Below are 24789 nucleotides of genomic sequence, written 5' to 3' on the forward strand. Positions count from 1 at the left end.
CGGCGGGGGCGGGGGCCGGGCGGCTGCCCCGTGGGCCGCGGCGGTGACAGCCGGGGGCGGGCGGGCGGGCCGGGGGCGGGGGGCCCGGCCCAAGTTCCTGCCTCCTTGGGAACAAAGGGAACTCTGTCTCGGCATCTGTCACCGCCGCGGCCCGAAAACTTTTCGCCGCCGGCCCCGCCGCTGCGGGAGGGCCCCGCCGCACCCCGGCCCCGGCCCCGGCGCGGTGGCGGCGGCGGCGGCGGCGGCTGCGGCGCGACCCCCCCCCCGGTACGGCCCATGCAAGGCCCCAGGAGGCGGCGGCGGCGGCCCGGGGGTAAGAGCGGGCACACGGCACGACGGGGGAGCCCCCGCGGGCTGCCCGGGGCCGGGCCGGGCTGCGGCGGGGCGCTGCGGGGCTCGGCTTCCCCGTGCGGGGCGGCCCCCGCTGTCTTTGTGCGGCCGGGGCGGCGTGAAAAGTTTTCGCGAGTGCCGTCTCGGTGCGCCCGGGGGGGGTTTTGTTGGCGCTCGGCGCCGTTCCCCTTTGTTGTCGCGGGGTGTTGAGTTTGGGAGAGTTGCTTCGGGGCCGGGGGAGGCTTTTTGGTGGCTTTGGGGGTTTTCTTAGCGGCCGGGGTGTGTGTGTGTGGGGGGGTGTGTGGGGGGGCTGCGTTTGGTTTCTGGCCTTTTTTTTTTTTTTTTTTTTTTTTTTTCTTCGCTCTCGCCGCGGTTTCGGGTTTCTTTCCCGTTTCCCGAGCTCCCCGTGCGGGGCGGGCTCCCGGCTTTGTGTGGGCCGAGCGCCCCGCTACCTGTTGCGGCGGGGATGGGGGGGGGGGGGTGCCCGGAGCTGACAGCGGCCGCCCGGAGCCGCCCCGAGCCCCGCCGAACAATGAGCGGAGCCCCCCCGGCTCTGCCCCCTCCCGGCTCCTCTCGCTGCTTTGAGGGGGCAGCTCCTCGTGGACCCAGCCTGTGAAGTCCCTGCAGAGCTCCAGGGGCTGTGCTCGGGAAGGCTGGAGTGCTGTGGGGTGGGTGCTGGGGGGGAGCTGCCCCCCAAGCTCGGGCTGCGTGCCCCCATCGGCCCCGTGTCCCCGGCCGGGGCACCAGGTGATGTGCGCTGTTTGGTTTCCACCTCGCCAGGCTTTCACCAGGAGAGGTCCGCAGGCAGCTCCACCATGTCGGATAGCGACCCCGGGGAGGACGACGGCACCACATGCCTGGAACCGTCTCAGTTGAACAAGAGGAAAAGAAGGGGCAACCTGCCCAAGGAGTCTGTAAAGATCCTCCGGGACTGGCTGTATGAGCACCGCTTCAATGCCTACCCCTCCGAGCAGGAGAAGCTCAGCCTCTCAGGGCAGACCAGCCTCTCCGTGCTGCAGGTATGACCCAGCCCCCCTGTGCTGGGGCTGCTGCTGGGCCCCCCGCCACAGCGCTGGGGAAGGGACGGACTGGGGCAACCCCTCTGAAGACCCCAGAGGACTTGGCATGCTTGAACCATGGGGCAGTAAGGAGGCAGAGAGGGAACGGCAGGGAGGCAGAAGTACTGTGTGTAGGCAGCCTCTAACTGGGAGAGGTCTGTGGCCCAGGGAGCAATGGAGCAGGCGTTTTTGGCTGGCCAGAAGATGGATTCAGATTGGGAAAAAGGAAGCGATACCACTCTGTTAGTAAATGCTGCCACGAGTGGGGGTTTCCAGGGGTTCGGGCTGCTTTATCCTGTTTCCCCGGGCACCCCTCAGCAAAGGGGCCAGGCCACCTTCCAGGTCAGAGCTGGGCAGGGGACAAGTGTCCCAGGAGAGAGTGCGCCATGCAGGGCTGGGCTCTGGCCTTGGGTGGACCACAGGTAGCACTGGGTGCTGGCTTGCCTGCTTGCCCTGGTCACACTGGCAATGTAAAGGGGAGCCCAGCCCAGCCGAGCTCACCTCCATGGGGCTTCCTCTGTACCTCTTGTCTCCTTGCCCTGCTCTCAGCGCAGTCCTGGCCAGCTGGCCCAGACACTGGTGTGTGGGCCGTGACAGTCTGTCTGGTTTCTCTCTCCCTGACCGGCACAGCAAACCTTCTTTTTTAATGTTTTACTTATCTATTGAAATGCTGGCTGAGCAACAGATTTGTGTCCAGCCAGCAGCTGGGCTGCTGCTGCAGGGCAGGCTGGTGGTGCTGGGGCGCTGTCAGGCGGATTGGCTGTGAAGCGGTGACCGGCCCAGGATGGTACTGGTGCTACTGGACCCGATGGCTGTACCCAGCCCGTGTGCTGGGACCGGCCAGCACCACGCAGCCACCCCCGGGATGGAGTGGGGCATCCTCATTCTGTGGGGGGCAGCTGTGAGAAGGTGCTGGCCCTTGGCAGGAGGTGTGAGTGAGGTTTCTCCTGCTGTGGGAGCTCCGTACCCTCCCTTGCTCCGAGGTGACACACGGGGCACTGCTCGGCCATCCTCTGCCTGATGGGGTGGTGGGGTGGGACACCCCATGGCAAGGCAAGGCCGGAGAGGCCTCGGGGGCCAGCCTCGGGAGGGGTGCTTGAACCAGCAGGGCCGATCCCACTCCCTGGGGCGCCTCCTGAGTGCAGTGGCCGAGCCGGGCCCTGCGCCCTGCAGTTTGTTTATGCGTGCCCCTGCCTGGCTGCCAGTGACGAGGCGGCAGCAGCACGGTGGCCCCAGGTCTCCAGGGCGACCGGGCAGCCTCGAGCCCCACGCAGAAAGCCGGGGTCAGGAAGCTGTGCAGGCTCCCGGGCCAGCCCCGCGGCTACCGGCCTCCCTGGCCTCATCCTCAGAGGGAGAGGGGTACGCAGCAGGGCCAGGCTTTTCTTCCCCAGGAGCACAGAGGATGCTGCTCTCATCACAGCGGTGTTTAAAAACGTGAAACATTAAAAATAAGCCTGCTTGCTTGGAAGGGGAACTGCCGAGGCTTGTCTAGCTCCCCCCCGCAAGCGAATGCCATGCGGCAGCCTGCATCCTGGCTGGGTGGTTGAGCGTGCCCGTCTGCTGTGCTTGCTGCGGGGAAGGAGCAGGAGCTGGGATTTTGTGGGGGCTCCTGGGCACTGCAGAGCCAGTTGGACTTTTTGTGGGTGTCAGGGTACAGCCCTCTGCTTGGGGATTTACAGCTGCTGATGGCTGTGGGATCGCTGGAGCATGTCAAGGGCTCTTGGCAAAGGGGTTGCAAGGGAGCATGTTCACAAGGAAAAAGGGGGTGAGTCTCACATATTTGAGAGCGTTAAATGCCAAATATTGTCTGAAAGACAAAAAAAGGACAACTGAGATCTTGCTGTGATTGAAGTTGTGGTAAGTTCTTTCTACCCAGGGGAAATATTTTACAGTGACAATGATTTAGGAAAGATTTTTTTTTTTTTTTTTTGCCTGATTTATTCTCTTCTAGTTGTTTTCTAGGAAGAAGGCAGTTTTTTTAACCTAGCTTTTTGTGTATGGTTGTTGCGTTTCTGAGGGGCTTCCAGAGGTGTAGCTGCAGAGGTCTGCCTCTTTTGCATCCAGCTGTTTGGAAATGCCTTTAAGGCCAGCTTTGCTAGTTAGTAGGAGGCACGGAGACACGTCAGTGAATTGCCGCCATCCCTGCTGTCCTTCAGGGGATGGGGAGCTCCGTGAGCGGGCAGGTTGGTATCAGAGATGTCGAGGGAGGGTGTGGGAGCTGTGCCCTGCTCTGCCTGCCCATGGGCAACCACAGCGAAGGTGCTGGGAGGAAGGGGCTGCCCAGGCAGGCAGGAAGCAGCCAGTGCTGAGGTTTCCATGCGCAGCCCCTTCTGGGGCAGCTCTGCCTCTGTGAGCCGTGGGAGAAGGAGGTGCGAGGCGGGGGAGAGCTGTGGGGGGCTCGGGAGCTGCTTGCTGACAGCGCTGCACGCCTCTCTCCTCCCAGATCTGCAACTGGTTCATCAACGCCCGGCGGCGGCTGCTCCCCGACATGCTGCGCAAGGATGGCAAGGACCCCAACCAGTTCACCATCTCCCGCCGGGGTGGCAAGGCTGGCGACGTGGCCCTGCCCCGGGGGGCTGCTGCTGGCTCTGGGGTGCTGGTGGTTCCTCCCATGACCGCGGCGGGGGCCACCAAGGTGCTGCCCATGTCCGTGTGCCCACAGGTACTGTGCCACCCCGCCCAGGCGCTGGGCAGCAACCTGACGGTGGCGGGTGCCCGCAGCCCCGAGCGGGAGAAGCAAACGGAGCCAGACCCTCACCCCAAAGCGCCGCTGGGTGCCGCCGGCAGCACCATGGCCCTGCTGGCACGGGCTGAGGCTGCCAGCCCCACCAGCGGACTGTTCAACACGCCGCCCCCCACGCCCCCGGAGCTTTTCGGCGATGACTTCAGCAGCTTCCAGCTGCTGGTGGAGGTGGCGCTGCAGAAGGCGGCCGAGCTGGAGTCGCAGCGCCAGGGCGGGCAGCTGCCCCTCTCACCCCAGCCTGAGCCCCCAGGGGCCTCCGTCGCCAAATAGCCCCCGGGCCAGGTCCCACGGGGTGCCCTTCCTCGGGGGCGCCCAGCCTCCAGCCTCGTGCCACCCACAGGGTCCCTTCTCTCCGGTCCGCAGGATCCCCTGTCTGCCTGCACCCCCAAACAGCTCATCTCAGAAGCGGACTCGTGCGTCCCAAGGGGCTCCGGTACCTCCGCTGGCCATGGGGGAGAGGAGAGGAAGGGCTGTCCTCGTCCTGTCCTGGGGAAACGCTCACCATCCTTCAGAGCCCTCGCCGTCTGCACTCCTGGTAGGGACAGGACGCCGGGTAGGCAGGAGGATGTGGCTGCTGCAGCCTGGCCAGTGTGGAAAAAACCTCTGCAGCTGAGCAACGTCTCCTTGCCACGACCGGCACTCATTGTGCGAGGCCACGGAGCTCCCTCAGAAAACCTGCTGACTGCCCTGTCCTGTAAACAAGGGTCCAGCCAACACCACTTCTTCAGGGGGAGAGAGAGTTCTTTCTCTCTTTCCATTTAAAAAAAAAAAAAAAAGTTTGTGTCTGTTTTAAGGACCACAGATGAAAAGCTTTTTCTCTGATTTCCTTTTTTTCTACCTTCTCCTGTTTTTATGGAGGACCTTTCTGGTACCTCGTGCTGGCCAGGAGCCGTGCCTTGCCTGGGGAGGCGCAAAGGACAGATGAACTGGAAACCTGAAATCTGTGGGATTTTCTTGCACAGAAAACCTGGGAGTCTCCTCTTCTGCCTTAGGGTGTTACAGATGCTGCCAGTAGAAAACTCCATGGTGCTGTTTAGCAGTTTTTTGTTGAAACATTTTCCCTCTAATTGTGATTTATTCTATTTTTTTTTTTTTTTTATTTCTTCTACAAACATTTCCGCGACTTCCCTGTATTTCTCTCACGTTCCTGCTGAAGATGTGCACGTTGTCTCCTGGAACAGAGAGCGCGTCGCAGAGCCTGAGAAACGCCGACTGCAGGCTGCTGCTGCTGGGGGCGGATGCGAAGCTGAGACTGTGAATTTTTTTTGTATCCAACGCTTTTATTTTTAAAAAATATTTGGAAAGAAGCATGTTGTGGGCATGGGCTACCTGTGTGTCCCTCTGCAGGCGCAGCCCCCGGAATGCAGTTGTCTCATCAGCCAGGCGCGATGAGCCGCATGGAAGGCCGGGGGGGTGTGGGGGTGTCGAGTCCCTTCGCTCCCTGCTCCCCTCGTGCTCGGGGGAGCGTGGTGGGGCCGGTGCTGTGGTGCTGGTGACCTCTAGTGACAGCCGGCGTCTGTGGGGAGCAGGAGCCCGGGCACTGCAGAGGTCCTGGGACTATTGTTTCACTGTAAATTTAAGTTAAATAGTGATACGTACACACATATGTAACCTATCCTGAGAAACACTAATCCTAGGTTATTAGCCTGATTGTTAAGTTGCATGAATAGAGATAATGAGGTCCACAGGATCTGGTGCTCTGCAGCAGCTGGAGCCAGCAGTGCCAGAAGAAGGCAGTGATTTGGGGGTCTGTTTTTTCCCCTTTTCTTGTTCAGAGGAAAGGAGGGGGCGTTACCAAGTGCTTCAGGGGCTGGGGAAGGTTTACCGGTGGTGCCTCACTTTGCCGAGCGCTCCCATGCAGTGCAGGGATGGCTCCAACGCTGGTGGTTCCCAGCTGGGCAGGGGCACCAGCACAGTACTGCTGGGGCTGAGGCTCACCATGTGGCTACAAGCATTGCCTTCCTCAGCTCCCCCTGCTCCAATTTCTGTCCAGCCTTTGCCCTCTGCCTCCTTTCTGGAGCACGTCCCTTATTTTGGGACAGCCTCCCTTATTTCTAGGTAGCCCTTCCCTACAGCGCTCTCTCCCTCCCAGGGGAGGGGGAAACTTCTCATTCACCTCCTCTTGTTTTTGCCTCAGTCAAACCAAAGCGGGAAGGGGCAGTGCTGCTGCACTGGGGGCAGGAGCGCTGCCGCTGTCCCCATGGGGTGGGGTTGGTGTCGCTGCCCTGAGGATGGACTGGGGGGGTGATGTTCTGAATGGAGCAAAAAACTACTGTAAATATATTTTTCTTTGTTCTTCTGTTGTCAAATAAAAGTTTTTTTTTTTGGTTTTGTTCTTTTTTTAAAAAAAAACACGAGATCTGAGCCAGGCTGGGTTATGTCATTCTTGTGTGGCTCACAGACACCTCATGTGCTGGTGCCTCCTCACGGGCATGCTGCTGCCTGACCCCATGGCCTGGGCAGGGGCTGTGGAAGGATGGAGACACCTGGAGACACCTGTAGACAGCCGAGCCTCACCGCTGCAGCTCCGGGGAAGCTCCCGGGCAGCTCTGTGGAGGGGCAGGGCAGCGCAGGGCCCGGTGCCGGTGCCGGCCGCGGAGCGCTCCCCCCCTCAGCACCGAGCCGCCGGGGGGCGGCCGCCGCTCTGCGCCTCGCCACAGCGCCAAGGGGAGGAGCCCCGCCCCCGTCAAAGCCCCGCCCCCCTCAGAGCCCCGCCCCTGTCGGGGCCCCGCCCACCCCTTCTGGGGCTCCTCCCCCTCATCAGGGCACAGCCCGCGGCCATTGGCTAGGCGGACGGGCGCGCCCCGCCCTCTGCGCTTTCCCCGGAAGCACACCGGCCCCACAAGGCCCTTCCCCGCTGCGCAGCGGGGGCGGCCATTTTGTCTCGGCCGCCATTTTATGGCGGGAGCAGCCATTTTGTTAAACGTCACGGGGCTCCTCAGGGGTCCTCCGCCCCACGCGCACACCTCGACCCCTTCCCCCCCCTCCAAATAAAATAAAAAAATAAAATACCCACACCCTGTTAGTCCGCACCCCGAGCCCAACATTAAACGTGGGTCACATCACGGTCAGGGTCTGGTGGGATCCCCTTTGCTGCCAGATGGCAGCGGGAGCACCCCCAGTACCGTGCACTCACAGGACAGGACAACAGACAAGGCGCACTCTGGCATCGTTCAAGATTTCACTTTTATTTATTTTTTTTTGCCTTCTGGATCACCAACACCCTCGCTGAAACTTCTTTGGGATTCCACCCCCACCCCCGTGAACGTAGCACGCTATCTCCCAGCTCAGCCGAACAAGTGAACAACAACAACAAAAAATCCCCAGCAAGATCGCTCAGGATGGGACCAGATGCTTATTTTGAGGGGGTGGCAGAGAACTGGGTGGTGGCAGTCCTGGCTTCAAGAAGTCAGACTGAAAAGGAGGCCTACAAAGGGGAAAAATGGGCTAAAAAATATTTAGCAATCCTTCCTCTACCCAAAGAGCAGGAAGATAAGGAAAAAATAGTCATCTGATTACACACAGGGTATATATTTTTACACACACTTTTACACACATCTAGATATAGTACATGTAAAAATATATGCTATACATATGCCCATTCTCACCAAGGTGCCTTTACTACACCGTCTGCACTGTGTGTGTGGGCATGTATACGTGTGTATGAATTAAATGTACAGGTACTACTAACTGTATATGTGCATATGTACACATACGTACAGGCGGGCAGCCTACTCTCAGCTACCCCTGCCTTCCTCTTTGTACAAAACCCAGTCCTCCCACCCTGAAATACCAGCATACTCAACCCAGCCCTCCCCTGCCCCAGCCCACTTTGAAACAGGTCCCATAGTGTAGCAGCTTCTTTCTCAACAAGCAATTCAGGGAAAATAATTTTGTGAAGGGCAGGGAAGAGGAAAAAAAAAAAAAATCAAAGTGAAGCATGTGGGGATCATGTCCATAGTTGCTCTGTGGTCCTTCTGTTCCCCTCCTGCGCCTGGGGTAGGGTACTGCTCTCGGGATCAGCCAGGCAACCACCATCCCTGCCCCTCTTTGCCAGCTTATTGCACATTTGCTTCTGTACTGCATTTCAGCAACTCTGCATTACATTCCACAGGTCCTGTCATCCTCTCACTTCATTAACACAGGAATACAAACCCATGGCCCTATCCCTTCCCACCCCTTCTCCCCCCACCCCAATATCCCCATCAAAAGGAAAACAAAACCCAAGAAAGGCTGCTTGCTAGCAGAGTGCAACAGTAGTACACACTGAATAGGTGTTCTCTTCAGGAGCTCTGTGGAAGAGAGGTTATTTCTAACACAGTAAACAAAGCCATGCAGAGGGTAGGAGAAAAGGAGCAGAAGGGGGGAAAATAAAGGATGAAAGAACAGAACTAAGGAGGAGGAAGAACATAGGATGGCAAGTGCTCAAGGCTTCATGTTTTTTGTTGTCCTCTTCTTGTAAACAAGCTAATAATTCTCATTAGATAGAACAAGTAAAAATATTGAAGTTCCAAGTTGAGGGGCTGGAATTTCCAGGAGTATGTTCAATCCATTCAGCAACACCACAGCCAGTGAGAAAACGAGGGGTATGTTTTTCTTTTTTTTTTTTCCTTTTTTTTTTTTTTTTCTTTTTTTAAAATCTTCATTACTTAAAGCTGAGAGAAAAAAAAGCCAACTCAGGAGCCCTTTTCAAGGATGGCTCATTGTCTCTAGACTGAATAAATCACACTAGTTTAGAGAGAACCTTTTTTTTTCCTTTTTAATGACTTATAAAAACCACGCGGTTCCTTCCTCTGCCCCTTTGCTCAAAGGCGGGTCTGTGCCTCAGGGACGTAGATCTCGATGCTGTCTGCGCTCTCCGTGGCCGAGTTCTGCCGGACAGAAGCAGCCCGCTTGGCTGCCATGAGACGCTTGCGAGCTTCCTGGCGCTGCTTGTCTGAATCAGAGGCTCTGTCCCGGTTCAGTTGGGATTTGGACTTGGCTGGCTTCTTTGGCACTGGAGGGGGTGGTTTCTTCTCTTCCTTTAGGGAGACAGTAAGGAAAAACCCAAACATAAAATAAAAATGCACATACAGAAGCTTGCTCTCTGCTATGGTGGGGACTCACGTCCTGAGGGACTAAGTAATGAGATTATGGAGTGTCAGGGGAAAGAAGCAGCAGCACTTCCCAAGTGAGACACTCATCATAAATTCAGCTTTCCCAACTTCTAGAAATGGAACATTTTGTACTTCAAATTTGTACAGAGAGGTGTTCTGTGGCCCAGACTGGAGCTTTCTGGCTATGTCTGTAGCCCAGCTGTGGGTCAGGGTACAGCAGACAGCATCTGGAACTGCAAAATTTTAATATGCTGTCCTGCTTGCAGCCATAGAATCTTTTCTCCCCTCATATCTGGTAAAGCAGCCTGGCCCTGGTACACAGCCCACCCTGAATTTTGAAAAGGCTCCAGCAGATGCTTTTTATACCACCCAGATACCAGGAATAGTTGCAACCTACTTATGCAGTGCTTTTAACACTAGAGGCCTCCTCTGCATCACCGCTTTAAAAGCACCACTCCTCTCTCCCCATCTTAATATTCTTCCTCTTGTACAAAATTGTTTCCACTGTTACTCAAGAGGAATGTTCTCAATGCATTGCAAGGCTGTGACTGCATGCATGGGGAAGATGGTTGACAGACAATGCAATCTTATAGTACAAGTGCTAAAAGCATTATCAGAGGCAGCTGTAGTATATGGAGAGATTACACTGCATAACTAGAAGGTGGTAAAGGTCCTAAAGACCTTCTGATTACAGGAGGAGTTGATGCAAGGTGCTCTGGCCACTCCAAACTGCCCCACACTCACCTTTCTCTCTGGTGTCTCTGCCAATTGCCAGCTATTAGCTTTCAGGTGGTACAGCTCATCAAATTTCATGCTGATGTCTTCAATGGACAACTGCAGGAGATCCCAAAACCCAGCTAGGTCCTGGGCTGTGGGTCTGGGATTGGCATTAGGATTCTAACGGGGAAAGCATAAAAGCATGTTAGAATACACCTTCCTGACAAGTAGAGCAGTCTGCACAGGGTACGTATACACCCCTTTTAAACCTTACAGCTGCCCAATGACTGAAACTTCAAGAACACATAAGAGACACCAGCCCGAAGAGGACAGAGGCACATGACCATCATTTACAGTCAAAAATATTTTTGTAGCAAACAGGAGGCAGAAATCCTGATGACATTTCTCCTTTAGGAGCCTGAAATGTAATCCTGAAAAGGCACTGTAGTAAAAAGCAATCGGACTCTTCTCCCCAAAGCACCCGCAGTTAGTCCAGCCCCACAGCAGTAACACCCAGCTGAAGCTCCCCAGCATGTGATTAAGCTAGAACACAGTTTTGTACTCGGATCATAACTTTGCGTAACAATGGAAATTGATACAGCACAATGCAAAACACAGCTCTGACACCTGGAGAAATTGCATGCTGGCCTTCTCACAAGCAAAATTCAAAATTGTCTCACTCAGATCACTTTGCTACATGCCCCTGAGAGAGTATCAGTATTTCTCAGGCTAGGTTGAAAAACTAAGTAGCTAAAGTAAGTCTTTCCCCATTATAAACAGAATTTCCCCAATTTTCAGGTATATGAACTGCCATCATAAGCCTGCATTTTCTTAGGGAAGCACGGGATCAAATCTGAGCAGCACAGCACAAAGCGTTAAAGGAAAGCTTCAGCACAGAACCCTGCTGAAAGCCTGGCTGCTGGTGGTGTTGCTGCTCATCTCTCAGCCATGTTCAGCCAGAGATTAGCACGGAGATGCCCAGCGCTTCAACCCCTTCCTTCTCAAGTTTCTTGCAAATAAAGGAGAATGTACCTCAAGAATTCTGCAAAATCCATGCCTTGATAAAGCTTGAGGGATTAAAAAACAAAAACAAAAACCCCAAACCCAGATTCTCACTCATCCCTAAGTTATCTCCATTTAGATCTCAGCAAGGGCAAGCCTTTGCATTACATTCAGAGAGATCCAATTCAAACAGTGCTTTGTGACCAACCAGGGACAGTCTACTGGGACAGTAACCATCCACATAAACTACATGCAAAGCAAGCATATTTGGAGAGGAACAGTAGCCTTTACAAACACTGCCCCCATTTGGCAAAATCTGTGGTTCACCTCAAAAAGTCCTTTGGAAGTAACAAAGGAGAGTTGGTTTCCAGGACACGCAGCAGAATGGCTAGCTGACATACAAGAGCTACAGAGAGCATCAATGTATTTGGTGTACCCTGATTAGCAGTTCAAGAAAATTCCTGCGATAGCATGAGCACCAAAAGGAACTGCAAACACTCATCCCTGAACAGAGCACAGCCTAAGAACTGCCCAAACAGCCTCCTACTGCTCACCTGCTATTTAAAAACAGCATTCATCCATTGTGGCATGGTGTACAGCTGCTTTGGCTTTGCCCTGCAACCCTGTTCCACTGACAGCAGCCTGTTAGTTAATACCTGATAGCCTTCCTGTTTTGCTGTTGAAACAGATGCGTTACCCTCCCAAAAACAAACAAACAAACAGGAAAAAGAGCCAGACTCACCAAGTTTTGTTCACAGAGGCCGTGGAATTGCTGGAACTTCTGTGACATTAGTAGCTGCGCACTGCCCACTGCACTCAGGACTTTTCCTAAGACTGCAGTAGTGGGGGAGAAAAAAGGACCTCAGTTGAACAGACCATCAAATAGAGCCACAAATTCAAGTGTTTGGAGCAAGGAACACTCTTGAGTCATTAGGGAGTTCCAGAGGTTCACCAAGGAACTACCTGTTCTCTGATAAAGAAGCTGCACTGAAACTGCAGTCTGTGATTGGCTTTGCAATCTGTTATTGCTCCTTCTAGAGCAGGCCAAAAGCAGGCCAACAGACCGAGATCGTGATATCAGAGCTCGCAGGAAGTTCCTTAAGCAGGCTTCAGCCCACCAAACAAGCCACAAGCACCACCTCAGTGAGTAGTTCTGTTGGCACCTGCTCACAGACCATAACCTGCTCTTCTGGTCACAAACAAGGCAAAGATGGCAAGGGGCAGGAAAACTGCCTCTGATCTCCATTTACCAGAAGGAATTCAAATACTGACTGGCAAGGGATTTTAATCAGGATGTTTTTAAAATCCAGGACTTTATGCTGCTCTTAGTGAATCTCCAAGAAACCTTTGAGTATAGCAACATTCTTCTGCTCAGTAATGGAAGAACACTGAATACGGGCTTTTCCATTCCAAAGGCAGGGTTGAGAGGCCCACAGTGTACGCAAATACATCGTGAAAAGGGTTGAAACGTTTTCTCCTCCCTGGCCTGCTGCAGCATTTACTGAATTGGTTCTGAACGTTTATAGATCAGTGCTTGGCCAGACAGCCATAAGCTGGGCTTTCTTTAAACGCACTATGTTCTCTGTTACAGAATCTGCTAGGAGATTGCTCTTAAGGTCAGTCTCCCTGTCTTTTCTTGGCAGGGAGACCTGATACACCCCACCCCCTGGAGGCCACCAGAACCCTGGCTCTGCCTGCCCAGCTTGGCAGCCAGCACAGCATCGCCATGCAACAGGATTAGAGATTAGTTGCCCCCACCCCCAGCAGTGACAGTGAGCTATACCCAAGTCTCATCATCGTTTCAACTTTCTCAGATACTTACAGGCCCCAAAGATCGTGCCCCCTGCAGCCTAGGTAGCCGCTTTTGTCACTCTGTACGCATCTAGGCATGATTTTAATTGTAAACAATACAATTTTTGCTATCTCATTTTAAAATAATGAAACAAGCCCAACTGGGCTGAACCCAATAAAGTCAAGTGGCCTTATGTTTCCTGTATACATACTTTTGGCGTATTTAGTGTGAATTCATTACAGTGTTCCTGTATGAAGAAACCTCCTCTTGGCTGTTAAGACAAGCCCAATTAGGCAGGCTCAGCAGTCACAGTTCCTTCTGCCCCACCACCAAGTAGACTTTCACCTGTCTACTCAGCTACAATGGGTTAGGCAGGGACAAAGACCTCACAGCCTCCCTAAAAGCAATTTAGTCAAGCTTTCAGCTGTTTTGACTTGTCAGTGGATGATGGCAGCTTCTGAAGTCTTCTCTACTGCATCTTAGTATTATTTCTTACCCAATCTGCTAGAGAAAGTTGCCTTATCCTTTCCTATCCTATCCTTTCCAAGGACAGACTGCTTCTTGTCCCACCCTCACCTCCAGGTTTCGCCATTACCCTGTGGCAATCAGCCAGCTAACCACAGAAAGCTAAACCAATACTTGGCTTGAATTCTTTCTCAAAGGAAGAGCTGCTAGGCTGCTCCAGGTTAGCATCCAGAGGCTGGCAGCACCTACCTTCTTCAGAGAGATTGTTCTCTTTGGTCTCCTGGTCCATCTGGCGGCACCAGCCTTCTAAACGTTCTGTTTCTGCCTGAAGCAGCTTCAGAAACCAGTACCCATCCCGCCGGCAGGCTCCTGGCTGTATGGGTTCTGATGGCGAGGTGGAGGATGTCTCAAGCCAAGGGTCAGGAGGAGGGAGAGAGGAAGGTTCCAGGGCTGGGTCACTGTTATCTCCATAGGAGAGGTTTCTCTTCATCTGTGAGGGCTTGGCTGGTTGCCTGGTACTAGTATCAACACTAACGGAGTTGTTGTGTTGGGGGCACTCAGCAACACTTCTCTCAGATGATTTACAGATAGAGTTATTAGGTTCCTGCGTGTCAGAGTCTGTGTCCTGTTTGGAGGACATACTGCGAGAGTGATTGTTTCTAGAGAGATCAGAAGCAAACGTATTAAATAGCAGAACACAACGGGGCTGGCTGCACACATCAACAATGAAATGCATTTGTTTATTAAGGCTGCAGCTGAGCTTTCCCCTGCCCCTCCTCACACACAAACACACACCACACATTCAGACAGACAGAATTATAAGGTTGCCTGCTTACTGCAATAGGCCATTCAGATGAGAGGACTGATGAACATCTATAATTACATCTTGGACTTTTTATTTTATTTCGAACCCCCATTGATTTGGCTGTTTACAGAACAAGTGCTGTTTTCAGCGGTGTGTGCTGCAGAGGAAGAGCTCTCCACGGGCCCCCATTCTACCCCACTTGCATTAGAACAAAGAACGGGAGAAGGAGAAGGCCTAAGCAAAACTAGAGGGAAGAGCAATTTAAAAGAAAAGAGTAAGAATTGCAAAAGCCTGCGTCTTTCACTTACCGCCACTCGTCCTCTACCTGTACCCCGATGGACTGGAATTTGGTGGCTGGTGGAGGAGGCTCCTCTTTTGCCACTGGCTGAAGGCAGTCAACCTTATTGAACAAAAAAATACAGACAAAAACAGACACAAGAACTTGCTGCTGGAATTCACATTAGTAGACCGGGAGGGCTGCTGCACACACACACACACACACAGCATGCAGACACCACACGTCAACTGGAGGGCTGTGCTAGGAGAGGTGCGAGGCTGCTGCTCGTGTTTGCCTCCACTTGAGCACCAGGACTGCTGCTAGGTGGCTGCTCTGAGGGCACCTGGCTCTAACATCTGCTGCTGTTTGCACAGCAGTGGCTGGGGAAGGGCTGTGTGTGCCCAAGGGAGCAGCATCTGCATGTGGTGGGTGAGAGACTGGCCGAGACCAGGGAGCTTCCTGAGAGGGCAGTGATCTGATTAAGGCTGACAGCAAAACCCAGCTTCCTCTCTCCCAGGGACTGACACCTTCCATAGCCCTGGATAAGAGGCTTAGAAGGTTTTAGAAAGGAAATCCAGCTGCAGGGCAGGTAGGCTAGGAACCATCTCAGAAAATGAAGAGGAGAGAAGTCAGCATCTCCAATGCAACTTCTCTTGCTTACTGCTCTTTTAACACATTTTGCCCTCCTAGCCACACAAAGAAGCCTGGCCCAGCTCCTACATTCGGACTTGCCCGAGTGCCCCAGGTCCCACCTGCAGGTTATAACCCACAGCACGGAGCCAGCACTTTGGGACAGAAACACTGCTTGCAGGGACCAGCCACCTCTACCTGGGAAATCTGTTCTCAAGAAAAGGTTGACAATCGCAGATGATAACCCTTGCTGGATAAAAGCATGGGTTTATGCTACTCGGTGGGATCTCATTTGACTGTATAACCTACAGCTCATTACCACCAGTTTCCACAGAGTTAAGTGCTTCCAGCAGGAGCAGTAGCAACCCACTGGCGCAGCCAGCCACCAAGGAAGTGCTCCTGGCATGCCTACAGCCCTGGGACCAACTCACACTGCAGCAGCCCACACCACACAGACAGCAAGTAGGACAGCCCACCACTCAAAGTTGTCCCAAAAAACATGAGGGACAAGGAGCAGACTGACACTATGTAATACAATACAGAGCACAGGGTCACCCGCAGGTGTACTAGCAGTACAAGGCCTCTTTAGAGAGACACTTGGTTAACAGGGCCCCACTGCTTTATGAAGTGTTTTAATTTTGTACTAAAATAATTTATTCCTTTCTGGTCTGCTATGAACAGCTTCTGCTGTATTTCACCCCAGGAGCATGGGAAGTTAGTCTGACAAGCTATTCTCTTGCTATTTGAGGTGAGTTCAGATGCGCACCTGGTCACACAAAATGCACACGCTAAATGGATGGGCTAAGGACATTCCTTAGGACACAGAGGAAAACAAAACTGTTCCATACTTGTATTCCTATAGACGACAGCTTTCTCTTGGGGACGTTTTCCACTTTAGGCTCTTCGTTAGTCAGAGTCCCTTTGTCGCTTTTCAAGGTTGCATTTTTCTGTGGTAATTCTGGAGTGTCTCTTGCTGGAGTCACAACACTGCCCCGTGTCACGCTGGGTGTCCTGGTGCTGTCCAAGCTGTCTGAAGAATTGCTCAGCCCTGACTGGCTGGTCACCTCGCTCTTGTGGTCCTGGCTGTCCAGGTAGGTGTCCTGCGCTGATTCAGTGCTGCTCTGCACAGTGACAGAGATGAACGGCTTTGATGTGGTCCGAGGTGGGACAGGAGGTGGAGTCTTTTTATATGCCACTAGGCATGATGAACCTGCAGGGACGGAGGTGGGAAGAATGGAGAATGCAAGAGACAGATTGGAGAGAGAGGGAGAGGGAGAGAGAGAGGGAGAAACACAGTAAAAGAGAAAGAAAAAGCAGGTCAGTCACAACATCCAAGAAGAGCCTCCAAGTAGAAGCTGGAGGCAAAAATGCAGCAACAGCCTACAGCCAGCAACTCACACCGGGTAACCCACACCAAAGCATACTGGGAAGCAAAAGGCAGAGCCAGAGCTAGCTTGCAAAAGAAGTCAAAAGGAATTCCATGATGGGTGAAAGGCTAGAAGCAGAGAAGAAGTACAGAGAAGCCTCCCAAGGATGCTACAAGGTTTAGCAAATATAAGCCTCCACGGTGGGGGAATTCTGTTTGGCTAAGCACTATGTTTTAGTGTCCTAGTACAGCCAAGTGTCTCAGCTCTTTGTCCCATCAGTTGACAAATTTCAGTGTCTGGATCAGGGTGGTGGTTTTTCCTATAAAAATGGAAAGAAGCCATAAAGTGTATTAGATGTTGATGGTAGGAATGAACATTTGTGAAGTACCTTAAAAAAAAAACAAAAAACAAAAAACAAACACTATCTGCTATGCATTTACAGCAAAATACATCGTGCTGGATCCTACAGCCTGAGACAGGCCAGGCAGTGTTGCTCCACATCCCCAGGTCCAACCACTATTGAGGCTGAAGATGTGCTCCCAGTGTGAGCACACACAGAAAACACATCGACTACATACGTATATATACACGGCCACACATCAGACAGGAGCAACTAAACAAACAGGTGACAGCAGCAGTGGCCTTATCAAGGTGGACCCTCCAGCAGCTGGGCTCACTTTATCTGCCCACTGGATGGCCTCTGGATCCCCGGATCTGAGCCTGATGCTGAGGTATCACCCCAGCTGCAGCACAGTCCATCACACCTACACAGGACCGCGTGCTCTCGCTCCAGGCCCGCCTCATCCCCTTGTTCCCAAGGCTTCGTCGCCAACTCCCTGGCTCACCTGGGCTGGCCTTCCCCAGCAAGCACACAGCCCTGGGGATCAGATCTCACTCTCGATCAGATCTCCCAAATCCCTGCCCTTATCCCACCTTTGGTCTAGCAAGTCCTATGTCACGGCAAACCTCTGTGCCCCCAGAACGCGTCGGACCCCTTGGCAGCAACCCCCTTGGCAGCAACCCCCTTGGCCCACAAGACCCAGAGAACTCATGGTGCTGGGCCTGGCTACCGGGCTGGTGGCTCTTCTAGGAGAGCCCCGTCCCCAGGAGACCTCGCTTTGGGTCCCCCCCCGCTGTTGTGTGCCCCCACACTCCTTGAGCTCACATGGATGGAGCTGCGATGGGCTGGTGGCCCCTGGAATGAGCCTAGCAGTAGCCCAGCAGGGTTTTACATGGACTCCCCCTCCTGCCATTGCCTCCGAGCCCCTTTGCGGGCTGAGCAGCTTGTCAAATAAGCTAACAATCTTCCTCATAATAATGAGAGAGGCCCGCACCATCCTTTGTCCTCGCATGGCAATCCCAGCCATCAATTCACAGATAGAGATACCTCACAGATCGCTGTCGTTATACAATACTGATGACAACTGCATCATTTCCACCCTCAAAGTAGCCACTGGCACATTAATAAATCAAGCACCAGATCAGAAGCAGGTCAGGAGTCCTCCATCCACCTGGGGACTGTGAGGGCAGGTCCTGCTGCTTCTTCCCAATGTCACCTTCCAACAAACCACACGGCCTGCATGCCCCAGGGAGCTCACAATAGCACATTTGAGAGAGATATATATTTTTTTTAGGGCAATTGGACACAGCCATGAACAATTCTGGCTCAGCCCATCACAGGATGCTCTCTGTTTCTTGAGTAGTTTCAGCACTAATAAGTGAGAAGCAATGAATGAACCTGATCAGAACTGCGTACAGGTGTGGGAAGTGATGTTTCGGGTGACCTGAGCCTCACAACTCCTTTTTCTCTGCAGAAATGTCCCTGTGTAGTCAACTGCTGCTGCAAGCACTTGCAGGGTGCCCCGGGGCCTGCATCAATCTTTGATGGGGTCAGAGCCCCTCCCAGGCACCCCCAGTAGCACAGCCACATCCTCTGCAGCAAAATTGCACAGCTACACATTGTGCACTGCTGACTTGTTACACATCCCCACATCTACCACATTAACAGCTGCAAGCTCCATTCCAAAGGGAGCTAAAAGGAAGGGGTTACAGAGAAGGAGATCTATGTTTCCAGAAGTATTTATGTGCCTGAAGATGCTGAGAAGCCCTGTAATGGTCCTGCTGTTACAGGAGAACTAGGGAGCCCGTGAGGCTGCCAAACAGGCTGCCTTTCAGCGTGAATCCAAACAGGAACTCAGAATGACAGAGCTAATAGCTGCTCCCTCCTGCCCTTAATACACAGAAGTCCAGAACAAATTGAGCAGCATCCTGATGGCCACGAGAGCAGGACCTCTCCTAACTGCTCATCCCAGCCCCCACACCACCTTCTGACATGAGTCCCTCTTGCAGCCTTGTGGGCCATGCAACAGGGAGCCACGCAGCTGAAATACATCCAGGACAATTCAGCCTGACCTGTTCCTGGTACTATTCCTTGTGTTGGCACAAGCCACAGAAACTGCCCAGGGCAGCCTGAGCCCACAGCTGCTGTGTGTCCAGCTGGGACAGGAACTTATTATGCACTTTAAGAACCACCCACAGTCATTTCCTAGAAGGTCAGATACAAACGCTGCAACTTGTTAAATTTATGGGCCAAAACACAGCTACACGCATCTTCGAGCCAATGGGTCAGTCATGTAAACAGCGTGCCCCTGCACTGCAAGGTCCCTGCTAACTGATGGCTCCAGCAGTATCGGCATTCCCTTCCCACACCACCTCCTTCCTCAGCAGGGTGCAAACTCATACAGCAGGGCGGCAGCGGGACTTGCAGATGCTCAAGCAATGCTAGGTCAGAACTGTCTTCAATCAGTCTCACCCCTGGGATGCTCAGTTCAGCAGAAACCCTAGATCAGATGGCACCACTTGTACAGGCTGAAGGGCAGCACAGAGCCGACCTCTGCACACAGCGCTGCTTTTCTGCATCTTGTTTGTCATGCATTTGAATTGCCAGCTCAGCAGGAGGCAGGGGGATGCTAGAGCACCAGCTACTGCAGGACTGCCCCCTCTTTCCCCATGATCCCTGCTGGACATCCCAACACCTCCTTCAGTATGCTGTAAACCTGGTCAAGTTAAAACTTGACTGTTACAGATGTTTGCCTGCTCTGCTCTCTCAGGACAAACTCTTGGCTGCACCTACACAGCCACGAGGTCAGACTGGTGCAGTGCTCATGTCAGCACGGCCAGGAGAGCATTCCCCCCCAGCTGTACACCTGAACGGCCTCTGGGGTGCGTGGTGAAATAGCTCATCTGCACATACACCTGCTCACGCAGGATGACTCTCTGGTGACTGCTCTGGCAAGCAGAGGAAGAAAGTTCAGCTCCAGACATGCGCTAGGGAGTGTGAAAGCAGCCTGTGCTCAGGTGCTGAGCTCACTGCTGCCTGCTGGAGCACAGCAAGGGAGGGAGGGGATTGTGTCTGCTCTGCCCTGGTGAGGCCCCACCTGGAGCATTGTGTCCACTTTTGGGGCCCCCAGCACAAGAAAGATGTGGGGCTATTAGAGTGGGTCCAAAGGAGGGCCACTAAGATGGTCAGAGGGCTGGAGCACCTCTCCTATGGAGAAAGGCTGAGAGAGATGGGGCTGGTCAGCCTGGAGAAGAGAAGGCTCCGGGAGACCTCCTTGTGACCTTTCAGCACTTAAAGGGTTCTTATAAAAAGGACAGAGAAGGGCTCTACTCGTGTAGATAACGATAGGACAAGGGGGAATGGTTTTAAACTGAAAGAGGGAAGAATTAGATTGGATGTTAGGAAGAAGTTCTTCACTCAGAGGGTGGTGAGGCACTGGCACAGGTTGCCCAGAGAGGCTGTGGATGCCCCATCCCTGGAGGTGTTCAAGACCAGGCTGGATGAGGCCCTGAGCAACCTGATCTAGTGGGTGGCAGGGGGTTGGTACTGAATGTCTTTGAGGTCCTTTCCACCTCAAGCCCTTCTGTGACTCTATGCCACCAAAACGCAGGAAGCTTATGCTGCCGCATGTACCAGGAGGCTGTAGCAGCTAAGACAAGCAAAAACCACCCCAAGGGGAAGAGGAGAAAGCCCGCCTGCATGACCCTCCAATTAAAAATACCCACCTGACACAGCCTCACCATTCTGCACCTGGCACTCAGCCACAGCGTGCCCCGTGTCACCTCACAGAGAGCCTCTGTGACACCAGCGGGCAGGGGCAGAACCCAAGGGAGTGGTTTGGTGGTTTGCTGCCGTGTTTATGGATTAGCACAGCTTGAATTTCCCAGCTGCAGTTTATGCCCACAGGGCTGTATGTAACACTTAGGAAAGTTAATCAATTATCTGGTATTGAATAGTGCAGCTAGGAAAAACAAGGGGAGGGTAGCACGTCAGACAGAAGGCGGCAGTAGAGTTTCCTGAGAAAGACAGGTGGTATTCAGGGTCAGGAATATAAATTCAGCCTTCCATCTACCTACAGGCAGTAAGAATACTGTTTGTGGTGCTGTATATATGGAACAAAGAAGCAACTTTTGTTCCAGGGGATGGTTTTGCACTGTCCTGGCCAGCTGACGGGCACAGTGAAATAGGGAATCCCATCACACCAGCCACAAAATGCCCCGTTAATATAAGTGTAGTGAGAATTGATTGCAACTTAGAGGAGTTTATGGCTCTTAAGACCTCATGCAAATGAAAGGAACACAGTTCTTCAAGTCTCCTGATCTTCCTCAGAATGCCTTGATGAGCACAGTTGGAAATAAATCCCACTGAAGCCCTCTGCAACCCTAAAGCACAGACTTTTGATTGCAAACCCAGAAACCACACCTTAGCTAAAATGGGTTTCAAAAGCCGAAGTTGGGTAAACACCTAAAGCAGCTCCCTTCTCCTTCAATGCAATTCTGAACCACATTTCAACATTTCTTCAGTCCATGGGAAGAGATGAGAAGCCGAAAGGATGCCGTGAGGAAACCAAGTGCCACCTGCTGCTTCTGTAAGGGAGATACTGCTGCACCAAGAGCAGGCAGCACGCCCACATGGACTCTTAGAGATCAATCCCACCAGGTATCAATTCTTGAGCTGCTGGAGGTCATAACCTACGGTATTTAAAAACCCTCCAGAGATTTGTGATGTTATGTGGAGCTGCAATCCATACAGGCAGTTGGTCAGGTATACATTTCACTCTGTTTGCCCATTGTGTACAGCACCATCAGCTAAATTTGCTTGTGAACATCAGCCCACACCACAAAAAGGCACAGAAGAACCAGAAATGTTGAAGTTTTGCTTAAGCTTCCAGTTAAATATCCTGCCCATAGGAACTCCTAAGTAAGTTGAATTCATAGCTGATGTGGATGATTGATTTGTTGGGGGAGCAGTCTTTTTATAGTCTTCCTTGTGTAGCTGTTTTTAGAAAGCATTATGTATGAAAGTTAACATCTTCCTCACAACATTACCTGCTGCTCTTGAAGGCTTGGGCAATACCCACTGACTTCACCTCAGGCAGAAGAGATGCACTTTCAGAGCCTGGACAGGCATTCCTGACCCTCAAGAACAGTTGAGCATGCCATGATCCTCTCCTCCTGCACAATCAGGGAACTGCATCTTGAGAGACTAAGGCACAGGAGTCATAAAATATTAAATCCAGAACTGCTTTAAGAGGCCCCTGTTTAAATACCACGAGGCAGTGCTTACCTGTTTAGTACCTGCAGCACTGCCAAGATCTTAGCCAAGGTATTTAGTTTTAGATTTAAACATTGAAATTGCTGTCAAGTGTGTGTCTGGCATGAAGTGCAGTTCTTTTGTTGCTATTGCTGATTCAATACAGCCAGGTGGTATTTATAATCATTCCCATGGCTTTGAAGACCCATTCAAGCCATCCTCATTTTTATTAAATCATCTCAAAAGCTGCAAGCCACAGTCAGTTGTGATGACAAGTTAGAGCTCCCTCAATTGTAGCAGGGCTCAGATTGCTATCACTTTCCTGCCCTGTGCATCATCCCCTTTCTCCATGGGAAGATCTGAAGAAATGACCTCATTTCCCCATGCCTGAGGCAGTGTGTTCCCAAATCTCTCCCACTACAAGTTCATTTGCCATTTAAATGAAACATCTTAATAATATTACAGCAAACAAGAATCCTCAGCTGCATTAAGCCCATAGGTTTTAGTCACGTCTCTGGACTTAAGGAGCACATACATTTAGAGGTGGTTTTCAATAGCAAATAGAACCAGAACAGGCACATTCCAAACAGTCTGACCTCTACTTTCATGAACTTGCACAATACTTCAAAGCTAAAACTATAATGAACTGCAGGATGTTTTATTTGTAGGAAGTCCAAGTAAAAATGATTCCCACTAACAATTGCTACTGAACACAATACAGATTTTTATTGATTTTATGGTTCACAGCGATCTCTTCAGACCTTATTCTTGTGCTTAAGCAAAGTCTTTCTAGCCCTTGAGACAGTGGCCACAGCACACAGGCCTACCTGAAACTGTATTTGGACCGTATAGAAGCTGACCAGAAACTGGTCTGTTTTAGAACAGCTCATGTGGAAGGGGCCTTCAAAGATCCTCTAGTCCAACTGCCTGACCTCTTCAGGGCTACCTGAAAGTTAAGGCCTGGTAACGAGGGCATTGTCCGAATGCCTCTTGAACACTGACAGGGTTGAACACTTCATTAACCACCTTGCTAGGAAGCCTCGTCCAGTCCTGGCCACCCTCACAGTCCAGACTATTTTCCTGATGCCCGGTCTGACCCTGGCACAGCTCTGTGCCCTTCCCGCACATCCTGCCATCGGTCCCCCAGGGCAGAGACCGGCACCTCCTTGGGAAGCTGCAGAGAGCAGCGAGGTCGCCTCTTGGCCTCCTTTCCTCCAGCCTGGACCACCCAGGTGCCCTCAGCCTCTCTCACAGGACAGGCCTTCCAGCCCTTTTTCCAGTTTTGTTGCCCTCCTCCAGATGCTTTCAAGGCCCTTAACATCTTGGATGGAAAGCACTGCTCCCCCACTCATGGTCCTCCAGCTTTGGAGACCAGGCACCACAGGATCTATTACTAGTATTAACAATATTAAAAACAGAGGGGGAAAAAAGGCATTAAATGCCTCCCTTTCCTCATCCCTACTTGTTGGGTGACCATCTTTACCAAGTATCCAGCCATGGGGCTCATCCCACCAAATCCCACTACTATCAGTGATATCATCTGGGAGAGGACCAGAGCTTCCAGTTCATCATGTCTGTTCTCATACTGCGTGCATGGATATACAAGCACTTCAGATGTGCTCCTGAAGCCTCACTGCTCCCCAGAGCAGCACAGATGCTCCATGAGCCTCCACCTCAGATGGTGCCAGCTGATCCCTTGGCTTAACCTCAGTGCTCCTAATGGCATACCCCTCCTCCCCCAATCCCAGTTTAAAGCCCTCTCCATCCATCTCACCAGATTATGGGTCATGAAACATTTCCCCTATTGAGACAGGTGAAGATTTGCCAACTGATGAAGATACTTAAATTGGCACGAAGAGAAATCTAGGTACCTTTATTAATCAACAGGAAAATATTTCCATCTAGACAAGATGGGCACCTTCACATGATGATTCCCATTTCCTCAAATGAACACGTGACTGCCTTTACAGAAGACTTACACTACTTAAACAAAGCCACACTCCTGGAAAGCAAACTTAAGTGACTAAACTTGTTTAAATATGTTGTTTGTGGAAAGGCTGTAAATGCCTCCTCCTTCAGTGCTTCCCATTTGTCCATTTTAGCAGTAGCAATCTTTGAAAAAAGAAAATCTCCACACTACATAGAATAAAATAAGCGCCTGAGAAGAAAAACGAGCAGCTGACAGTGACCAGGCCAGAAGAGCAGTGTGGGAAGCAGGGTTCTTGCTCAGGCTCCCCACCAGCCACTACATCCACGGCAGACCCTTTGGAAGCTCTCAGATCATCAGGAGCAACTCCTTCAGCACCCAACCAGCTCCACCCAGCCTTTGTTGTAGCTGCTGTCACCATGTAATCATGCAGATAACCCTGGCTGTGGTCTCCACTCAGCTGACAGCACATGCACCAGGTGATGCTCAGTGACCATCAGGAGCTGTATGCAGACATCTGGGAGGAACCACCACCAGGCATGTATTATAGCCCCTGCTTAATGCCATGCACACAACAGCCTGCACATACCCAGAATGCTGCAAGTACTTCAGGAGGAGGTTAGAGAAACCCAAGCTCATGTTCCCCCCCATGATCACTTCCCTCATCCTCAGGCCTTGGCCATGACACAGCTCTGCAGATAGAGCACCGAGCCCCACAGAGTGCTTGCATGCATCTGAACTGCAGCCAGGGCAAGGTGGCCGCCACCACACCACTGCTTCTTCCACCACTACACTTGCTTCCAGGACAGATGCAGTGAAGTCTGGGGCTGCTGTGCACTGCCCCATCTCTTCCCAGGCAGTGGGCACCCCCTCAAGCCAGCCCCGGAGCAGAGCACCAGCACTGCTGGGACACCCAGACAGATGCAACATTACTGCAACACCAGGGAACACAACCAAAAAGGCCATGGGGAGTGAAGCTGTATCTGC

General features: G+C 52.3%; 2 protein-coding genes across 7 annotated transcripts in view; one reads left to right on the forward strand and one right to left on the reverse strand.

Moving 5' to 3' along the window:
- Positions 1-276: 276 nt before the first annotated feature.
- Positions 277-4401, forward strand: TGIF2 (TGFB induced factor homeobox 2). The gene is made up of 3 exons (XM_032198388.1): positions 277-313; positions 1111-1349; positions 3832-4401. Exons 1-3 carry the CDS (start codon positions 277-279, stop codon positions 4399-4401), a joined length of 846 nt encoding a protein of 281 aa, XP_032054279.1.
- Positions 4402-8368: 3967 nt separating this feature from the next.
- DLGAP4 (DLG associated protein 4) overlaps positions 8369-24789 on the reverse strand; it is a 128760-nt gene continuing 112339 nt past the window's right edge. For 4 of the 6 annotated variants that reach the window (XM_032198215.1, XM_032198218.1, XM_032198217.1 and 1 more), the window contains 6 exons: positions 15764-16125; positions 14317-14408; positions 13453-13862; positions 11689-11780; positions 9972-10124; positions 8369-9152 (listed from right to left, as the gene is read on the reverse strand). In XM_032198215.1, coding sequence (XP_032054106.1) covers positions 8937-9152; positions 9972-10124; positions 11689-11780; positions 13453-13862; positions 14317-14408; positions 15764-16125 — 1325 coding nt within the window. In that variant the 3' untranslated portion in view covers positions 8369-8936. Of the gene's footprint in view, positions 9164-9971; positions 10125-11688; positions 11781-13452; positions 13863-14316; positions 14409-15763; positions 16126-16530; positions 16614-24789 lie in introns of those variants that run through there. The other 2 variants (XM_032198220.1, XM_032198219.1) reach the window with 2 other exon arrangements.

Source organism: Aythya fuligula, chromosome 16 (genome assembly GCF_009819795.1).
Source record: "Aythya fuligula isolate bAytFul2 chromosome 16, bAytFul2.pri, whole genome shotgun sequence".
In the NCBI taxonomy this organism is placed as follows: Eukaryota; Metazoa; Chordata; class Aves; order Anseriformes; family Anatidae; genus Aythya; species Aythya fuligula.

Bases quoted from the DNA above. Each gene is read 5' to 3' on its own strand.
- TGIF2 (XM_032198388.1), top strand. From the start codon at position 277: ATGCAAGGCCCCAGGAGGCGGCGGCGGCGGCCCGGGG. The intron at 314-1,110 runs GTAAGAGCGGGC...CCACCTCGCCAG, and splicing joins GCGGCGGCGGCGGCCCGGGG to GCTTTCACCAGGAGAGGTCC. The intron at 1,350-3,831 runs GTATGACCCAGC...CTCTCCTCCCAG, and splicing joins CCAGCCTCTCCGTGCTGCAG to ATCTGCAACTGGTTCATCAA.